The 17,176-nt window shown below is 36.9% G+C and overlaps 1 protein-coding gene across 1 annotated transcript; it reads left to right on the top strand.

The window, feature by feature from the left end:
- Positions 1-3,059: 3,059 nt before the first annotated feature.
- On the top strand, positions 3,060-4,903 carry LOC103954473 (protein EI24 homolog). The gene is made up of 7 exons (XM_018649182.2): positions 3,060-3,071; positions 3,179-3,433; positions 3,776-3,828; positions 4,109-4,222; positions 4,360-4,423; positions 4,608-4,693; positions 4,774-4,903. The coding sequence occupies exons 1-7, from the start codon at positions 3,060-3,062 to the stop codon at positions 4,886-4,888; spliced, it is 699 nt and encodes a 232-aa protein (XP_018504698.2). The 3' UTR covers positions 4,889-4,903.
- Positions 4,904-17,176: the final 12,273 nt, after the last annotated feature.

Below are 17,176 nucleotides of genomic sequence, written 5' to 3'. Positions count from 1 at the left end.
AACTAAAGCTTCAGTTACCATTTGCATCCTCTTCCCACTTTCAACATAAAATTCTTTCAGTCCACTAATAATTGCCTCGGTTCCATCACTTGAATTTCCCATAGCTCTTTTCCTCTTTCTTTGGCTATTTTCAGATGGGGTGCTTTGTTGGCTTTGTTGGTTCATTGAAGATACAACATTTTCACCTCCAATATCACTTGCACCAACTTGATCATGACTTTGTTCCTCCATCATTTCAGCAGGGGTTTCGGCCTTTCCAAATATATATGCAAATCTATCGTACAGTGGAAAAGGTTTGCTTCTCCATCCATCAGCTTCTTTATTTTTCTAAGATTATATGAACATAGCAAAACTAAAATTTAGCATGCATAACAAATATAGCAGCAAGAATATAACTAATGTATAAATAAAATAGGATATGAACCTGCACATAAGAAAGCCATGCGTCATCACTGTCAACTTCAACGCACTTTTTGACATCATTCCATGCAAATCCACTTGTGTTTATCATGTCAAGGACCAAACTATATGTTTTTTTCCATTTCTTCAACTTTGACTCAATATGTGGAGTTGCCTTTATATTTGAATTAGGACATAAAACATTGACAGCTTTCGCTATTTCAATCAAAGTACCTTGTTTGAAAGCATCTGTGTCACATCGTTGCTTCCGAGCAACAAAATCCTCAAGAACGGATAGTAATACTTCTTCCTCAAATGCTTCCCATTTACGCCTTCTTCCTTTTGGCTCTTGAGAAGCATTCAAATTATTGTGGTTATCCATACCTAAACAAAAAATATTTGAAAGTACTAAAATACAATACAAAGAATCAATTTGCATAATATCCAATCAATTTGCATAATATCCAATCATTTTAATAATATGCAACATATGCATGATAAAAAGGAAAACTAAAATAAAATCTTATCATTAACACATATAGCTAGTTCGGTTGCTGGTTCCTAATTGCTCTCCACTCATTATACATTTCCTGAGCCATGGCATTCCTCTTTGCAGTCCATTGGTCAGATGTTTCAACACTACCAACATATTCACCTTCTTCTGTATTTTGTCCATCTTCTATTATTGGCACATTCTCCATTGGATCTATAGACATCTCTTGCCTAATAAGATTGTGTAGTAGGCAACAAGCGGTAATTATTCGACCTTGTGTCCTTATCGGATAGAAAGATGGACTCCTTAGTATCCCCCACCTTCCTTTTAGCAAGCCAAAACAACGTTCAATTACATTCCTTGCCTTAAAATGCTTCATGTTAAAATATTCTTCCTTATTAGAAGGTGTTCGTCCTTCCCATTCAGATAAATGATAAGGTATTCCTCTATAGGGTGCAAGGAATCCTTCACCATTTGTATAACCACCATCTACAAGGTAATAATAACCTAATTAAAAAAAAGACCTTATATTAGTATTTTGTAGTTCACAAACAAAACTAGACCTAACTTACAAAGTTGAGACTAACTAATAATCTTACCCGTTGGTACCTTAAAACCATTAGGCCTAGTAATTGCATCATGTAGCACTCTAGAGTCTGATGCGGAACCCTCCCACCCCGGAAACACATATATGAACTGCATATCTCCTGAACATACACCTAATACATTAGTTGCGACTCGACCCTTTCTAGTTCGGTATCTTGGTTTGTCAATTTCAGGTACATGCACATCAATGTGTGTTCCATCTAATGCTCCCAAGCAATTCTAAAAAAAAAAATAAGCTTTTGTTAATTTATACAAAGGGAATGAAGAGTTAAAGCTTAGGGAAAATGAAAATAATTATCAACATACCTTAAAACATCGCCACCGAGGATCTGTAGAATCAATAGGCACAGGTTGAGGGACTTTTAGTAGGATACCTTGTAATCGCAAAATTCCTTGCAATACACTATTGAAATACCTACTTATAGTCTCTCCCGACCTATAAAATCTACCACCAACACTACGAATCTTAGTATGATGTGCTAGTATTTGTAAAGTCATACACACCTGCTCCTCTACAGAGACCAAACCATCCGTTTTTACCCTCCCATCTTGACGAAGTAAGTCACATAATATGCCAAAAGTCCTTCTATCCATTCTCAATTCGTTGACACATTCAACATCAGTATTCCCTATTATACCATTCAGATAACACAAACTAATCTCTCGTCTAACAAGTGAACGGTTAGTCAAGGTGCGTCGTTCAACATGTCTCTGTTTTGCCTTTAGCATCAGCAACACAAGAATCGTACAAATGCAAATCGTCTCTAAATGAGACATCTCTAACAATAAGATCAATAAAAGCTTCCTTCGATCCATATCTATCCAAACAAAAAAAAAAAGGAAAAAAATATTAAGGACATTATGCTACTGCATGCTTTCCATCTGGCACAAAGAACAAACCAAATAATATAATCCAGCTATGCTATATCAGCTGATAAAACAACATTACCGCAAATATCAAAAGCAAACTGAAACAAGTACAAAATTTCTAGGTATACTTATACCTAGAAAAACAGAAATCATGGAAAAATAGGTAGGGAAATGACAAGTTGCACTTGAACTAATCAATCGTGCAGTGTTTTAGTTTAAAATACAACTCGGGGTGTAGAGAAGAGGGTTTTAAAAAATATGTACGAAAAATCTGAATGAGAGGTTCAAACAAAACATGTCAAACAAATCTGAATGAGAGCTGTCAGATAATATGAAGCAGAAGATTCGAGCAGTTTTAAACTAGGGATGAAGATTCAAACTCAAGACATTTTCCAAATATCAGTAAAGGAAGTTGCACAACTAGACTAAGAGAAACATCTCTTCCAACAATGCATAAATCATAGCCACTGATAGATTCAGAAATGTTCAAAATATCAGATACATTTCCTCATAGGTGAAAACAAATGGACAAAGATACAGCTCCTGACCACAAATTTTAGTTCAACCTGGTTTGGACATCACCTTGCAACGTTACCTGAACATGAGTTTTCAATGACATGCTGTTCTCAAAAGCTTAACTTACTCCGATGTGAAAGAAAGAATGTGTGCAAGTACTGATATTGTACGAATCATGGATGAATATGTAATATAAAATCGATAATAGCTTTTAGATGCTTATAGATGCTTATATCTGGTTATCTTAGTTTCCATTTCCCAGTATTACCTCTACATAGACATCACATAACGTAGAAGCTACATATAAAAGTGCTTTCAGTGTTTTGCTGGACAAAGTGCATTCTAAATCTGCATGCGTTAGTATTGACATTCAAATTCCTTATTCTGTCTCTTTGCAGTATAATTATCCTTAACTCAGTCATCATCCCAACTCTACACTGGATATTACCTGATAGATGCCCAGAATATAGTTCTCAAGAGCTCTGCTCATTTGTTGGTACATTGAAATTTTATTCCGTCTTGCGGCATGGACTCGTACAACTCTTTTATGTAAGTATGCAGCCAATTTAAGATCCTCACTTTGTGCATGGATGGCATTCTATTGAATATTTCTTAGTGGCAAAATGGATGAATATGCATTTTTTGTGTAATGTTTTGCCTCATTAAGTTTTGTAATCTTCGTGATATGGCTAAAGAAAGTGTATGTGTCATGTAATATTGGATGTTTAGTTCTCTTGTTTCTGATTATTGTACTGGTATGTAATCTTGGTTTGTTTGTTATCTTACAAAATATTTCTTTATCACTATAGATGCCTGAATTACTGAAGGGATTCAATTCCTTTCTCAATTCACGGAATACATAATTTTCATTTATTTATTTTTGCTTTGCAGGTAACTTGGTTCTACCCACTGTACATATTCAGCATTATCCTGAGCAACCTCTGGTACTACCAAATTATCCCCTTTTGCTTAATTGTTTTACCCCTACGTTATTTACTTGATTCTGTTTGAATTACCATAGGTATGAACTGAGCACAGGTAAGGTATACATCTATTTCTTGCAATGCAGAATGTTTAAAGTTCTGATTGGAGTGACAATAGTTTTTAATATATGATATTTTGTTTAAAGTTCTGCATGTCTTGACATTTCCACTTCCCGATGTCTTTCTTTTTCCAATTTCTACTATGTGATTATCCAAATCTACAATTTTATTTTAACTAAAGGTACAATGACATTGCTAAGTATGGATTTTCTGCAATGGGGAGATCCACGCCAACCACATTGGATCCTGTCAGACAAAATGATGTTGGTTTGGAAAGACCTGCTGGCGTAGAAGGGTAATTAACTTATTCTTAAATAGAGCTTAAGGTTTTTATTATTGTTATTGTTTTATATATTTATTATTTCAGACATTTCTTGTTGAATAGATATTTATGTATCTCATGAATTGTGTATGCATCTGTTTAATCTGCAGGGTCATGATTGGTATAGGAGAGCAGGTGTATTCAGTACTTCTTTTGACCTGTTTCTTCCTAGAGGTATAGATATCTTTTATTCTTTATTTATTTGGGTGTATGGATTCATAAAGGGAGGAACAGGATTTAGTTTTCATACTTATTAGACTTAGAGAACGATAGAGAGAGAGGAGTTTATATTCAAATTGCAATATGCTCCATGGCTTATGTGCCACTTTTTGGATGACAGAATCGATGGCTTCTGCAGGTATATGTGACTGGATATATACCATATGTGGGGAAGGCAGTAAATTTTCTGCTTCTGTCCTGGATGTATGCCTATTACTGTTTCGAGTACGTGGTGCATATACCTTTTTGGCTTAATCTAATTTCCTAGATAAGTGTGTGCTAATGCTCCTTTTGAACTCTTTTAGGTACAAATGGAATTTTTCTGAAGTTCGTCTTGAAAAAAGGCTGGATTTCTTTGAATCTAATTGGGCATTTTTTGCTGGTTTTGGTAAATATACAACAATTTATCATATTCACTAAACAAATTAATATAGGAGTACTTGTAAGTTGTATACACGAGTTACCTAGCAAAGGCAATTTTATAACAACAAAGTTGATCCTTAAGCCACTTTGATTTCTTAAGCCGATAACCATTTACCAAAAGTAACATAATTTGCATTCAACAGATGAACATTCATATGGAAATCCAAAATTAAAGCGAACAAATCAAAGCATTATAACTACCAAAACACAAAAGCCAATGTACTTCCGAATCCTAACAACATCAGATTGAACACAAAAGGATGATAAAGTGAAACACTACCCCATTTTCTCAGCTCAATTCTCAACTGCCAAACCCAGTTTCATGTTTCATCTCACTTACATCTGCTTTTGCAGCAGCAAACTCCTAAAATAGGATTTAATCCAAATAAAACCCACATATGATTTCTTAAGCCGACAACCATTTACCAAGGTTGCAAATAACCATTTACCAAGCCGATAACCATTTCTTAAGCCAAATAAAACCCACAAAAGCCAATGTACTTCCGAATCCTAACAACATCATAATCAACATACCCAACATGCTAAGCAGGCTACTTCTACCAAGGTTGCAGATTGACAGTGAATTTTAGTGAAGTTCAGATGCTCTAATCAATCTCAATTTGACCTAAAAATCAAAACCCTAATTTGTTCAAGTGCAGAGGTCTAGGATTCAAAATTTCTCAAACCCAAAACAACAAAATCAAATAAAGTTTAGTAATATCACGATCTGCAAAACAAATGACGAAATAAATCGAAGATTCGAAGTTTACCAGACAACTTGGAGCAGATGAGGGCGAGCAGATGCAGATGAGGAAGACGCAGAGATGAGGGTGAGGAAGACGACGATGAGCGAGGGCAAGACGACGATGAGGGAAGACGACGATGAGCGACGGCAAGGAGGATGAGCAGGAAGTCACCCTCGCGATTTTCTCTGGGCTTACGAGTCCGCCCAATTTTGGGGATCCTGGTTAAGACCTCGTAAGGAGGTGTTTAATCCGAGCAAATCCCACCTAATCTCATTAAACCAAATCCTGCAGTAGACCAAACAAGGGACTATAGTCTAGTCCAGTCCAGTCCTCCTTAATCCTATCAAACAAACGGGCCCTACAGGTTTTACAGCAAGGGGTTATAACGTTTTCAAAAAGTTTTTATTAAAACTTTATTTTCAGGCCCACTCACCCTTATTTTTTCGCCTTTCCAGGTTTTAATAGCTGAGTTTTCTTATCGATAAGGATTTGTGGCAAATCTTGGTATTGGAGATTATCTTCGATGGTATGATTCTCAATCCAATCTACTGTACTTTACTTATGCTCTAAAGTCACGTGTGAAATGGGTTCATTCCAGCTCACAACGCATTCTTGTATTTAGGCACTTTTAGGTTTAAATTCATTCACATTTTCCACCTCACTACACTTTATAGCTTCGTCACCTTCTAGAGGTCGACCATCACAACTCGATTCGGAGTCTTAGTAGACAATCCGGGTTGGGATATGTCATTTCATGAAAAGGACTTGAGCTAAGTTTATTTTAACAAAAAGCCACGCTATAACTTTACTTAATGAAAAAAACTTAAATTTTAATGAAAATGACACAATTTTAATATAAAATTAAAAAAAAAAAAAAAAAACCTGACCCGCGAACACTGTTTATGAAACTGAACAGTACTACATTGTTTATGAAACTTAATGATACTACACTATTTATGAAATTGAAAACTATTTATAAAACTGATCGGTACTGCACTATTTAAACTAAATGGTATTATACTATTTATGAAACTGAACAGTACTAGAATATTTATGAAATTGAACAGTATTGCACTATTTATTAGTCCAAATTCATAAATAGTGCTTAGTTCTTGGTTCACTTTCATAAATAATGCCTAGTTATTGGGTCTTGTTAGTGTATAGTAATTGATGCAGTTTCATAAATAGTGTGACAACCCATCTCTAATTCTATGATTTTATAAATTTTAAAAGTGTGAATTGATGAAAATGCTCTTAGAGGCAAAGATTTGACTACCTTTGACCATTGTTTAGAGAGACTATGACTTATTCTTTTAGCGTATTTGCATAGTACGCAACGATATGAACGCGTAGGTGCAAGCAAAATCAAATTTGGTGTTACGACAAAAATTTTACGAAACTTCGAATGTGAAGAATGTTTTAGTAATTTCGCATTTACGAGAGATAATTTTTATTCATGTTTTGTCTTTTTGTGGTTTGTGTTGTGTGCTATGTGGGACCTACGCCCCATCCCTTCATCTTTCCCCCGTATTTCCCTCTCATATATCCATCTTTTTTTTTGTCATCCCATCTCGTTTCTTTCTCTTCTGTTGCACATCTCTCTCTTTCAAACTCTCTATCTTTTCTCACCTATGCAAATACCGAGCCGTCGAGCTCCCTCACCTCACACTCTCCCATTCTTCTCTTTCCCATCCCAAATCCTAGAAATTATAAACTCTGCTCACTACACATCAGTAACCTGGACAATGACACCACCATCTATGGGTCTTCTCCTTCCTCCCTCATCTTCTGTTTTCCCCGAGTCTAGGAACCACCACCAGTGCTTATTTTCTAGCAAACTCCCAGCAGCTCCACCACGGTGAGCCTCGACACCACCCCAACCTCAAACCTTTCTTATTTTGAACCCCTAATATTATTTTTAACATTAAAATAATGATTGGGGGGGGAGGTGATTTAGTGCATAAAACAAGTCAGGGAAGATTTCCCTAGATTTTTGGAAGGAACCAACCATGGTCATTGAGCCACTTTCTGACCACTTTTTAGGCGAACTCCAACCATGACATGACCTCAAATGGGTAATGATCTATTCCTCACATTTCTAGCTTTACTCTGGCTTTTATATCATTGAAAATGACTAAGATTTGAGCTCGTTAAGAGCTTTGGAAGTCGGACCAAAAACCTACAAAACTGTAAGAACTCGCGAGGAAGGCGAGTATAGTCGTACTAGCAGGCGCATGGGCGTGCATAGACTTGTAAAGATGGTCGGCACGTACGATGCGTGGCTGCCAGTTCAGCTACCTTGTGGTGGTGCGTGCGGTGGGCTGTGGAGGAACCCGAGGTCCTTCATTCTCGACGTGCCAAACCTGAATCCGCCGTTCGTTTTTTGAAATTTGATTATTTTAAAATAGTTCATTTATTAGCCGTACTTTGTACAAAAATGCATTTGTACGTTAGTACATTACATATTTACGTAAATGGTTTCGTTTCTAGGTGAAATGCATCGCAAAGATCTTCGATGCCTGCAAGGTGGGTTCGACTGGACGACATGAATTGCGAGTGGGTATTTTCTTTGAATATATACATATATTTGCTTAGTTTCCATATACACATCTAATAATGAATTTTCTATATGATTGCCATAATTAAATTAATGTTTATAGGAAATGATGTAATGATGAGAATTAGGAAATCATTATAAATCTCACTGGATGCCTTAATTAATTTACGACTATAAATAATATTATGTTGACTAGAATTATCGATTCACTGTGGCATGACTATATTTATTTTATTTGCTCATCGTTTGCTGCACCGGTGTTAGTACTCACCCGGGCTAGGGCCAGTATTTCACGTGTATGTTCACATCGCACCGTACACTCACTTTGGATTCATTGTAGGTGCCCTGTCCTAGATTGCTATAGGCAATTAGGACTCGTATGTGACGCACATAGCGCCAGTCTTCACATGATTGTAGTACTAGAGCGTAAATCATAATTACACCCAGTCATGTTCATGCTAGAATACCATTGCATGAACTCAGTGTGTCAGCATATCTCGATGAGCACTTGATGGGAAATGTTTATTTCTACGAGATATTGTGATTACTAGAAGTTATATGCCTATTTACGAATTTTGTGACATTGAATTCTTTAGATATTGCAGGCTACGATAAGTATTTTCTTACTATACGTAATATGTATATTTTGGAAACTATATTTGTTTTACGGTAAGGGGTTACTATGTTTTCAAAAAGGTTTTTACAAAGCTTTATTTTTAGGCCCACTTACCCTTATTTTTCGCCCCTCCAAGTTTTAGTGTTGAGCTTTTGTGTCGACTAGGATTCTTGGCAAATCTTGGTATAGGTAGTTACCTTCGACAATATAATTCTTATCCTACTTTACTATACTTTACTTATGTTCTGACATCACGTGTGAAATGGGTTCATTCCCGCTCACTAGTGCACTCTTATATTTAGGCACTTTTACGTTTAAATTTATTCACATTTCCCACATCACTACACTTTATGGCTTCGTCACCCTCCGGGTGTCGCCCGTCACAGCTCGATTCAGAGTCCAGGTGGGCATTCCGGATCGGGGTGTGTCAAATAATGTTCATTCTTAGTCCAGTTTCATAAATAATGTCTAGTTATTGGTCCACTTTTATATATAATGTCAAGTTCTTTGTCATGCTTCATAAATATTGCCTAGTTTTTTGTTTAGTTTCATAAATACTGTCTCTTTAGGGTGTGTTTGTTGCACCGGACTATTTCGAACTGGACTAGCTTCAGGGACTAAGTCAGACTGGCTTAGACTAGATTAAGCTGGATTAACTTCGTGAAACATTTGATGCAGTGTTGGATTAAGAAGTAGAATAATAAAAATTAATTTTTTTTTCTTTTACTTTTTCTAGAATTCTTAAATGCTTTCCCTTTTTCCTGCTCTTTTGTTCTTTTTTTCTTTTGGAAAAGTTGCTTCGTAACTGGTGCAAAGCTTCAAGGCATTGGGGTATTCGAACTTTTTCTTTCTCTTTTGTTCTTTTTTGTTTCTTGAAAAGGCTCTGCAGGTGGTGCAGAGCTTCAAATGATTGGAGTTATTATAGAGCTTCAAAGAATTGGAGTTATGCAATTCGAATCAGAGGTTCTGCATCGAAGTTTCCAAACAATGACCTTCCTTCCTTATGGATCTCACCAGCCGATTTTCAAGTGGTCTCTTCGATTTGGGTTTCTCTGATGACGAGAAACCCAGATGCCCGCAGCGAGAGGGGCGAAGTAAGAAACCGAGATGCGCACAACGGCTAAGTAGAGGGACGAAGTAAGGAAGACGAAGTAGATGAGAAGGGCAAAGTTGCATAAAGTTCTTAGTAGTCTGCCTAATTTTGGGGGGCCTCACTAGGACTGGTTAGTGAAGCTTTTAGTGTAGGCGAGTCCCCCTTAGTCTCATTAAACCTAGGCCACGCTGCTACCAAACACGGGACTGGACTAACTCTTAGTCCAGTACAGTCCAGTGAACTTTAGTGAGGGAAAACAAACACCCTCTTATTGTACAGTTTAAAAAATATTGCATAGAAATACTATACTATTGAACACGGGTACTACACTATTTCTTAAACATAACATGAACACTATTTATGAAACTGAACATATATACATGCAAAAAACGATATTAAATTTTGTTTTTCCATTTTCTGGATGCTTATGGAATTTCATCTCATATTAAAGCAAAAAACAACATTAATGTAAATTTTGAAGAACTTGATTTCTGCATTTTTCTTCTTCAGTTCCGCAAAGATACGAAAAGATGAAAATCAACTTACTTATTCCTTTTTATTTGTTACGTTACCAACATTCATAGAGAAGAGGTCATGAAGGAAAACTAAAATTTTGAAGTTAAATTGGGTTTTAGTGATTAAATTTAAACTACGTCTCTCCACAAACATATTAATCTCCAAAACATCAAATAATATGATTTACAAAAAGTAGAAAGAAAATGAGTTTTATCATAGTAAGGAGCAACATATAAGCCAATAATCATGTAAATGGTTCTCTGCAAGTACAACCCCATGAGATTTAGTTGTGTATGTTCACAGTTCAATGCCAAGGGTTCTTCCTTGCTTGAAGAAAGACAGATTACTTCCAAATATCAATGCACACATATATGTATATATGTGTGTGTGTGTGTGTGTGTGTGTGTGTGTGTGTGTATTTGTGATTAGAGCATATAAATTGCTGTATTTGGTGTATGAGATGGATACTTTGATTCTCTTTGCATCAATTCCTACATTGAAGCCTCCAGAATGTGTGGATTCGTCCTTCCGCTTTTCCAGATAGTATGAAGTGTTCTTTTTTGGACTATTTGATTGCTCTGGGGACTGGTGGCATCAAGGCATGTGTTTCGTCCTTTTGGGCGGACCGCTTTGATGATACAGATAAAACGGAAATTTAAAGTTTTCAAACCTTTTTCATTAATTTTTTATTTTATTTTAATGGTAATAGGAATTTGAAATCAAGTGCGGCAAGAAATATGCATGACAATTCTTTGCCCTATTACTACGATCTTAGTACTAATATTCATTTTTACTTGTTAGTAAAAGCTCTTAAACTCTTACAGACGATGAATTTGATAGCTAATTATATATGACATATGTTGTATGCTGTAACCCAAGTCCCTCCCGAAATTTCCTTGTATTAAAAAACAAATTCAATTCTTTGTTGTTCTTAGTTTTTAGTCTAATGATGAATGAGAACCTGAGATTAATTTATAGTGAAGGAAGAGACAAGGTCCATGCTTGAACAATCTATTTAATGGGAGGAGAGGTAAGAAGAAACTAAAGTAAATCAAGGAAAATATCATAAACACAAAAATGAAAAAATCATCAACGATAGTGTCAACACAGGAGGAGATGATATTGATCGATATGAAAGTAGTTGTATTGATGCTTACAAGCCCAATATCCTTGTAGCTCATTCCTTGAAGTAACAATACGAGCTCTTTTCAAGTGTTTCGGTGCATGAGAAGATAGAACAAGTTGCTAACTACCCAGCTAAAACAACAGCAACCCTGGTTGTAGATACTCCAGTTTCCAATGATCCACCGGCAAATCCAGAAGCCGCTCTTACTCCTGTTGAAACAAATAGAGAAAAAGTACTGAAAATGTTCATGCCTCAAAAACTTTATCCTCGTAACCACTATTTTACTAGATAAACGTCTTTACTTTGCAACCTTACTACACAGAGAGAGAAAGCAAATAGAGAAAAAGTTTTTATTGTAAGAGAGAATTTTACACAATATCAATTATGATAGACCTGTTTATATACTTGAGCTAAGCATACTTAATTACAAAGTAATCTAATTAATCCTAACTAATCTTAATTAAACTTAAGGAAAAATTAGTATCCGATCCTTAGTTACTAATGTTCTTTGATTGAAACCTTATTAGTTTTCAGATTTTGATCAAGGTCCCTAGCATTAATGCAATAATGAATTTACATGTTAGCTACATAATTTTTAAAATAAAAATTAATAATTGATTTAGGATTTTAATGCTCACACCTTTATTAAACTCCTAACTAATTTTCAATTCAAAACATTTCCAAAATAAAAAAAAAAAATTAGACTAAGTTTGTACCCCTTAATTTTTTATAAAAAGGGTTTCCAATTTTTTAATCTTATATGTACCCATTCATGCAATTTTTCAATTTTTTTTAATCTTAAAATGTACCCATTCTTAAATATACCAATTTGTTATAGTAAAATGTACCCTATTTTTAATATAAAATCTATTCAATTTTTTTTCTAATCCATTTTTAAACGTATATGGGTACATTCTTTTTCTTGATTTGAGAATGTATCCATATCAAGTTTAATCAAAGAAATTTACTGATGTTATTAAGCCAAATATCTATTATTTTTTGTGTGGTTTTGAAGAATGTACCCATATTTTGGTACAATAATTGTTTTGTTATTTTTGATGAATGTACCCATGTTTACACACACACACACACACACACACACACACAAAATACGTTGGAGAATATAATTTATATTTTAATAATTTTAATCCACAAATTATTTTTTTTTTAATTTAAAATCTCATTAATACAAACAACTATAGATTTCGATTTTTAATTTAAAAAATATAGTAACCTACATAGAACTACATTATCACATTAATTCAGGGACTTCAATAAAAATTGAAAACCAATAAGGTTTCAGTAAAAAAATATTGATAGTTAAAGACCGTATCCAAAGTGTCCCTAAACTTAGCAACTCACAATAGATATCTAGAGATTAATTAATCTACACGTGAGAATCAATTGTTCTCATTATCTCGACTGAGGTAACTCGGTTAAAACTGGTCAATGATGCACAAAGACGGGTTACGAAACCCTTGGTGAGTGCATCTATAGTTTTCGCTGAAGTAGAAATATATTGTATATAAGATTTCTTCTTTCAACATTTTCTCTGACAAAGTGATAGCCAAACAATCATTTAATTAAGAAGCCAGATTTACACTCAATTTTTACACACACACCCTCAAACACAAATATTGATTGTTGGCAACTTACAACAGTGGCACGCCTATTCTCTCCTTCACTCGAACTATTCTATGGCACCGAGACTGAAAACAACACTCAGAACAAATACGTATTAAACGCAATCTAGACTCGGTTCAAATATTGACACCGACACTCCATCTTTGCATGTGTGCACGTATTATATTATTGGCAGCAACTTGTCCCATATAATATGTCGAACATATTAATTAATAGAGTTATGGTGATTATAGGTGGTGACATTGTATAGGATCTTGGGTCAATGAGTTGAGCACTTTTCATCCAACATTCATGTTTCTTCTTCGAGAATAGGTTGACATATATAGCTGTTATGGCCTCCTAACACATGCTTTATAAGTATATATAAGCCGTTATATATAGCCTGATTTGAGTTTCAAATGGTAATATATACTTTTGATTTGATTTAGATAAAAATGGACAATATGCACTAGTCAACTAGGCCGTTTCTACATAAAGACCAAACACACAACGTAGAATTTCTGAGTGCATACACAAATGTTGTTAGTCAACTGACTTATAAATTTGTAATTGATTTTAAATGGCAAATTTTATATTTTATATTTTTGTTGATAAAAATTTTGTTTCATTTTTTTGTTAATTAAAATTATTTGTTTTATTTTATTTTAAAACGTCAAGATTTTGAGTTACTTTAAGATCATTATTACAACGATGTTGTCTGCATATCAAATTATTTCTGGATGGATTTCACTTGTCACATCCTAGTTCGGGCTCCGTCGTAGCATGATATTGTCTTCTTTGGGCCCCGGTCACGCCCTCACGGTTTTGTTTTTGGGAACTCACACGAGAACTTCCTAGTGGGTCACTCATCCTAGAAATGCTCTTGTCCGAACTTGCTTAACTTCGGAGTTCTGATGGAACCCGAAGCCAGTGAGTTCCCAAAAAGCCTTGTGTTATATGGAGGTAGGCATATACATATAAGGCACATCACCCACTCTCCGTTGGTTGATGTAGGATGTTACAATCCACCCCCCTTAAGGGCCCGACGTCTTCGTCAACACACTCGCACCATACAGCAGAATGGCTCTGATACCATTCTGTCACATCCCAGTCCTAGCACTGCCATAACACGATATTGTTTGCTTTAGGCCTCGGCCACACCCTTACGGTTTTGTTTCTGGGAACTCACACGAGAGCTTCCCAATGGATCACCCATCCTGGGAATGCTCTCTCCCGAACTTGCTTAACTTCGGAGTTCCGATGGAATCCGAAGCCAGTGAGTTCCCAAAAGGCCACATGCTATATTGAGGTGGGCATGTGCATATAAGGCACATCACCCCCTCTCCGTTGGTCGATGTGGGATGTTACATCACTTGATTGTCTACTGCTCCATTGCATGTGCTTGGAGTAGAAGGTTTTTTTTCTTTTTTTTGGAGCTTTCATGAAAAGGACTTGGGCTAAGTTTATTTTAATAAAAAAACTATGCTATAACTTTATTTAATGAAAAAAACTTAAATTTTACTGAAAAATCCTTAGATTTTAATAAAGAGGAGAAAAGAACTTAAATTTTAATGAAAGTGATACAATTTTAATATAAAAAAAAAACCTGACGCACAGACACTCTTTATGAAACTTAACGATACTAAACTGTAGAGCCAAAAATAATCAAGAGGCAACACGTGGATTTTTAGATGAAGAGGACAATTACCCTCGAGACACACCGAGTTTCCTACACGTGAGCAGTGGAGAATCATCCATCAACCAAGTCAAGAGTGCCCAAAATAGGTAACAAGTTCAAATTTATCTCATCCATCTTTACTCCATATCCTCCACAAGGAAATCATTGCATAACCTTCAAAACCTTCCATATAAATTAAATTAATTAGGCTAATTAATGGATTAATTCCTAATTAATCCATTAATCACCAAATTATCACCCATTATGCACCAAAAATACCCCAAAGGGCCAGCCACCTTTTCTCCAAAGGGGACCTATAATGCTCTATATATTGAACCCAATTTTACTCTAAAAAGGGAGGTCTTCACTCTTGCTAAAATTCTCCAAAACTCTCCAACAATTTTCTCTCTAAATTCTAACTTTGGCATTGGAGGTTCTTCAGCCAAAGCCCCCCCTCCAAATTCATCGTGGGCGCGTGAGGCTCTTGGCCTTGACCTAAGGTGTTATTTGTTTTGTATGTGCAATTTTGTCCAAGATTAAGGAGGAAGAAATTTGCATCCACAAATTGGTGCTTTCATTGAGAGTTGAAATTCACACTCGTAGAAGACTCTCACATAAAAATATTTTTTCTCTATTTTCTAGTCCACTTGTATTTTTCGTACGTTCTTATTATTAGAATTTTTTATTTGCAAAGATTCTTTGATAAAACGAAAAAGAGAAATACAATGGCTAGAAATTTAGAAAACTCCATGAGTGAAAATTCCAATATTCAAGAAATGGGACCGTGGCGATCCACGAGACTAAATGTGATCCTAGGGGGAGCAGTACCACCACCATACCACTATAGGAACCACTGCGGTGGCCACCCATGGCGAGGTCCATGGCACCATTACCACGGCTCGAACCGTACCACCAAAGCAAGCCCAAGTCGTGCCATCCAAGGCTCATGGCACCAAGGCCATGACCCAAGCCATGTCACTCCAAGCCCAACGCGTTGCCAAGCTGAGCCCTAGCCTCGCACTTACTTGTGCCATATGTCGAGTAGCCCATTCCCATGGCCCAAACTGCTTTCACCGAGCAGGCTCAGCCTGCTGAGCAGTCTGCTCTCGTGGCCCAGCCTGCTCTTGTGGTTTAACCTGTTCCCACTGAGCAGCTTGCTCCCGTGGTTCAGCCTACTTCCGCAGCCCAGTTTGCTCCCGTGGCTTTCCAAGCAGCCCAAATCGATCTAAGACTAGTTCAACCGTCCCGGCTCCAAATTTTCAAACCGATGATTAAACTGGGAGCATTTTTACCATATTTTTCTGCGGATTTGACATTTCCTAGCTCAAATCTCACGCCCGGAGTCTACCACGCTTCCACTGCTCAAAGAGAAACATTCATTCCAAGCTCTTTCAATCCAAATGGCGAACAATACTTGTCTTGACAAGTCATAGAGTTGACGAGCGCCCTAGCACAGCAGACGACCTTGGTGAACTAGTTCTTGCAGCGCACGAAGATGCAACGTGTTCCAAAAGAGGTGTCTGGAAGAATGATAAGGGCAGACGAAAAACCTCTCCAGCAGCATCTCGATAAACAGCCACTCGACCTGCCATGAACCGAGCGTTTGGGTAGAGTACACTTCCGATTGGGTCCCCGAGATAGCGTATACTTCCGTCTTAGCGCGTGGATGAGTGTGCACTCTCGACTAGGCCCACAGATGAGCATACATTCACGGTTGGGGTCACACTCCAATAATCAACATGAGCAGCCTTCTAAGCGAAGTGTACATTCGCGGCTAGGCTCGCAACGAGTATCCTCCATATCACATCGGAGTAGGCAGCATGACAGGCGAGGAGAAGCAGTCACTCAAGCCGGCTCAAGTTCAACCAGCAGCCTGCGAAATCCCTCGCCTGCTAAGAATCTACCACATACACCGCTGTTACGGCATAGACGAGCCAAGCGAGTAGAAGAGCAGCCTAGACCAACAGGTCAAGACTAGGGCAACTGAGAGCTCTGCCACTCCTAATAAAGGCAAATTCAGGAAAAAGTAGAAAGACTCCTGACCGAGCAATTGCGCAATTTCCCGCGCAACGAAGCTATTGACAAGGCGCTCCGATAAGACATGACCAACATGAGCGAGTCATTTTTCAATGATAAGATCGAGCAGACGGGACTACCTTATATAGATTGCTGGATATAAAAACTACTTCTGTTTTGACAAATGTAGCAGCTCAACCTAATGGCACGGCGGGGCAGACGAATACCAAAAGGACACACCAGCCCCTGCCACACCACCTCATTGGCCCATGCCAAGCCGACTCCTGGTCCCTGCTAGCCAACGTGCCGCACCA

Source organism: the organism of the source record quoted next, unplaced genomic scaffold, assembly GCF_019419815.1.
Source record: "Pyrus x bretschneideri cultivar Hongxiangsu unplaced genomic scaffold, Pyrus_bretschneideri_v1 Contig16, whole genome shotgun sequence".
NCBI lineage: Eukaryota > Viridiplantae > Streptophyta > Magnoliopsida > Rosales > Rosaceae > Pyrus > Pyrus x bretschneideri.
This window is presented reverse-complemented; position numbering and strand designations above follow the sequence as displayed.

Bases quoted from the DNA above. Each gene is read 5' to 3' on its own strand.
- LOC103954473 (XM_018649182.2), top strand. The intron at 4,223-4,359 runs GTAATTAACTTA...TTTAATCTGCAG, and splicing joins AGACCTGCTGGCGTAGAAGG to GGTCATGATTGGTATAGGAG. The intron at 4,424-4,607 runs GTATAGATATCT...TGGCTTCTGCAG, and splicing joins TGACCTGTTTCTTCCTAGAG to GTATATGTGACTGGATATAT.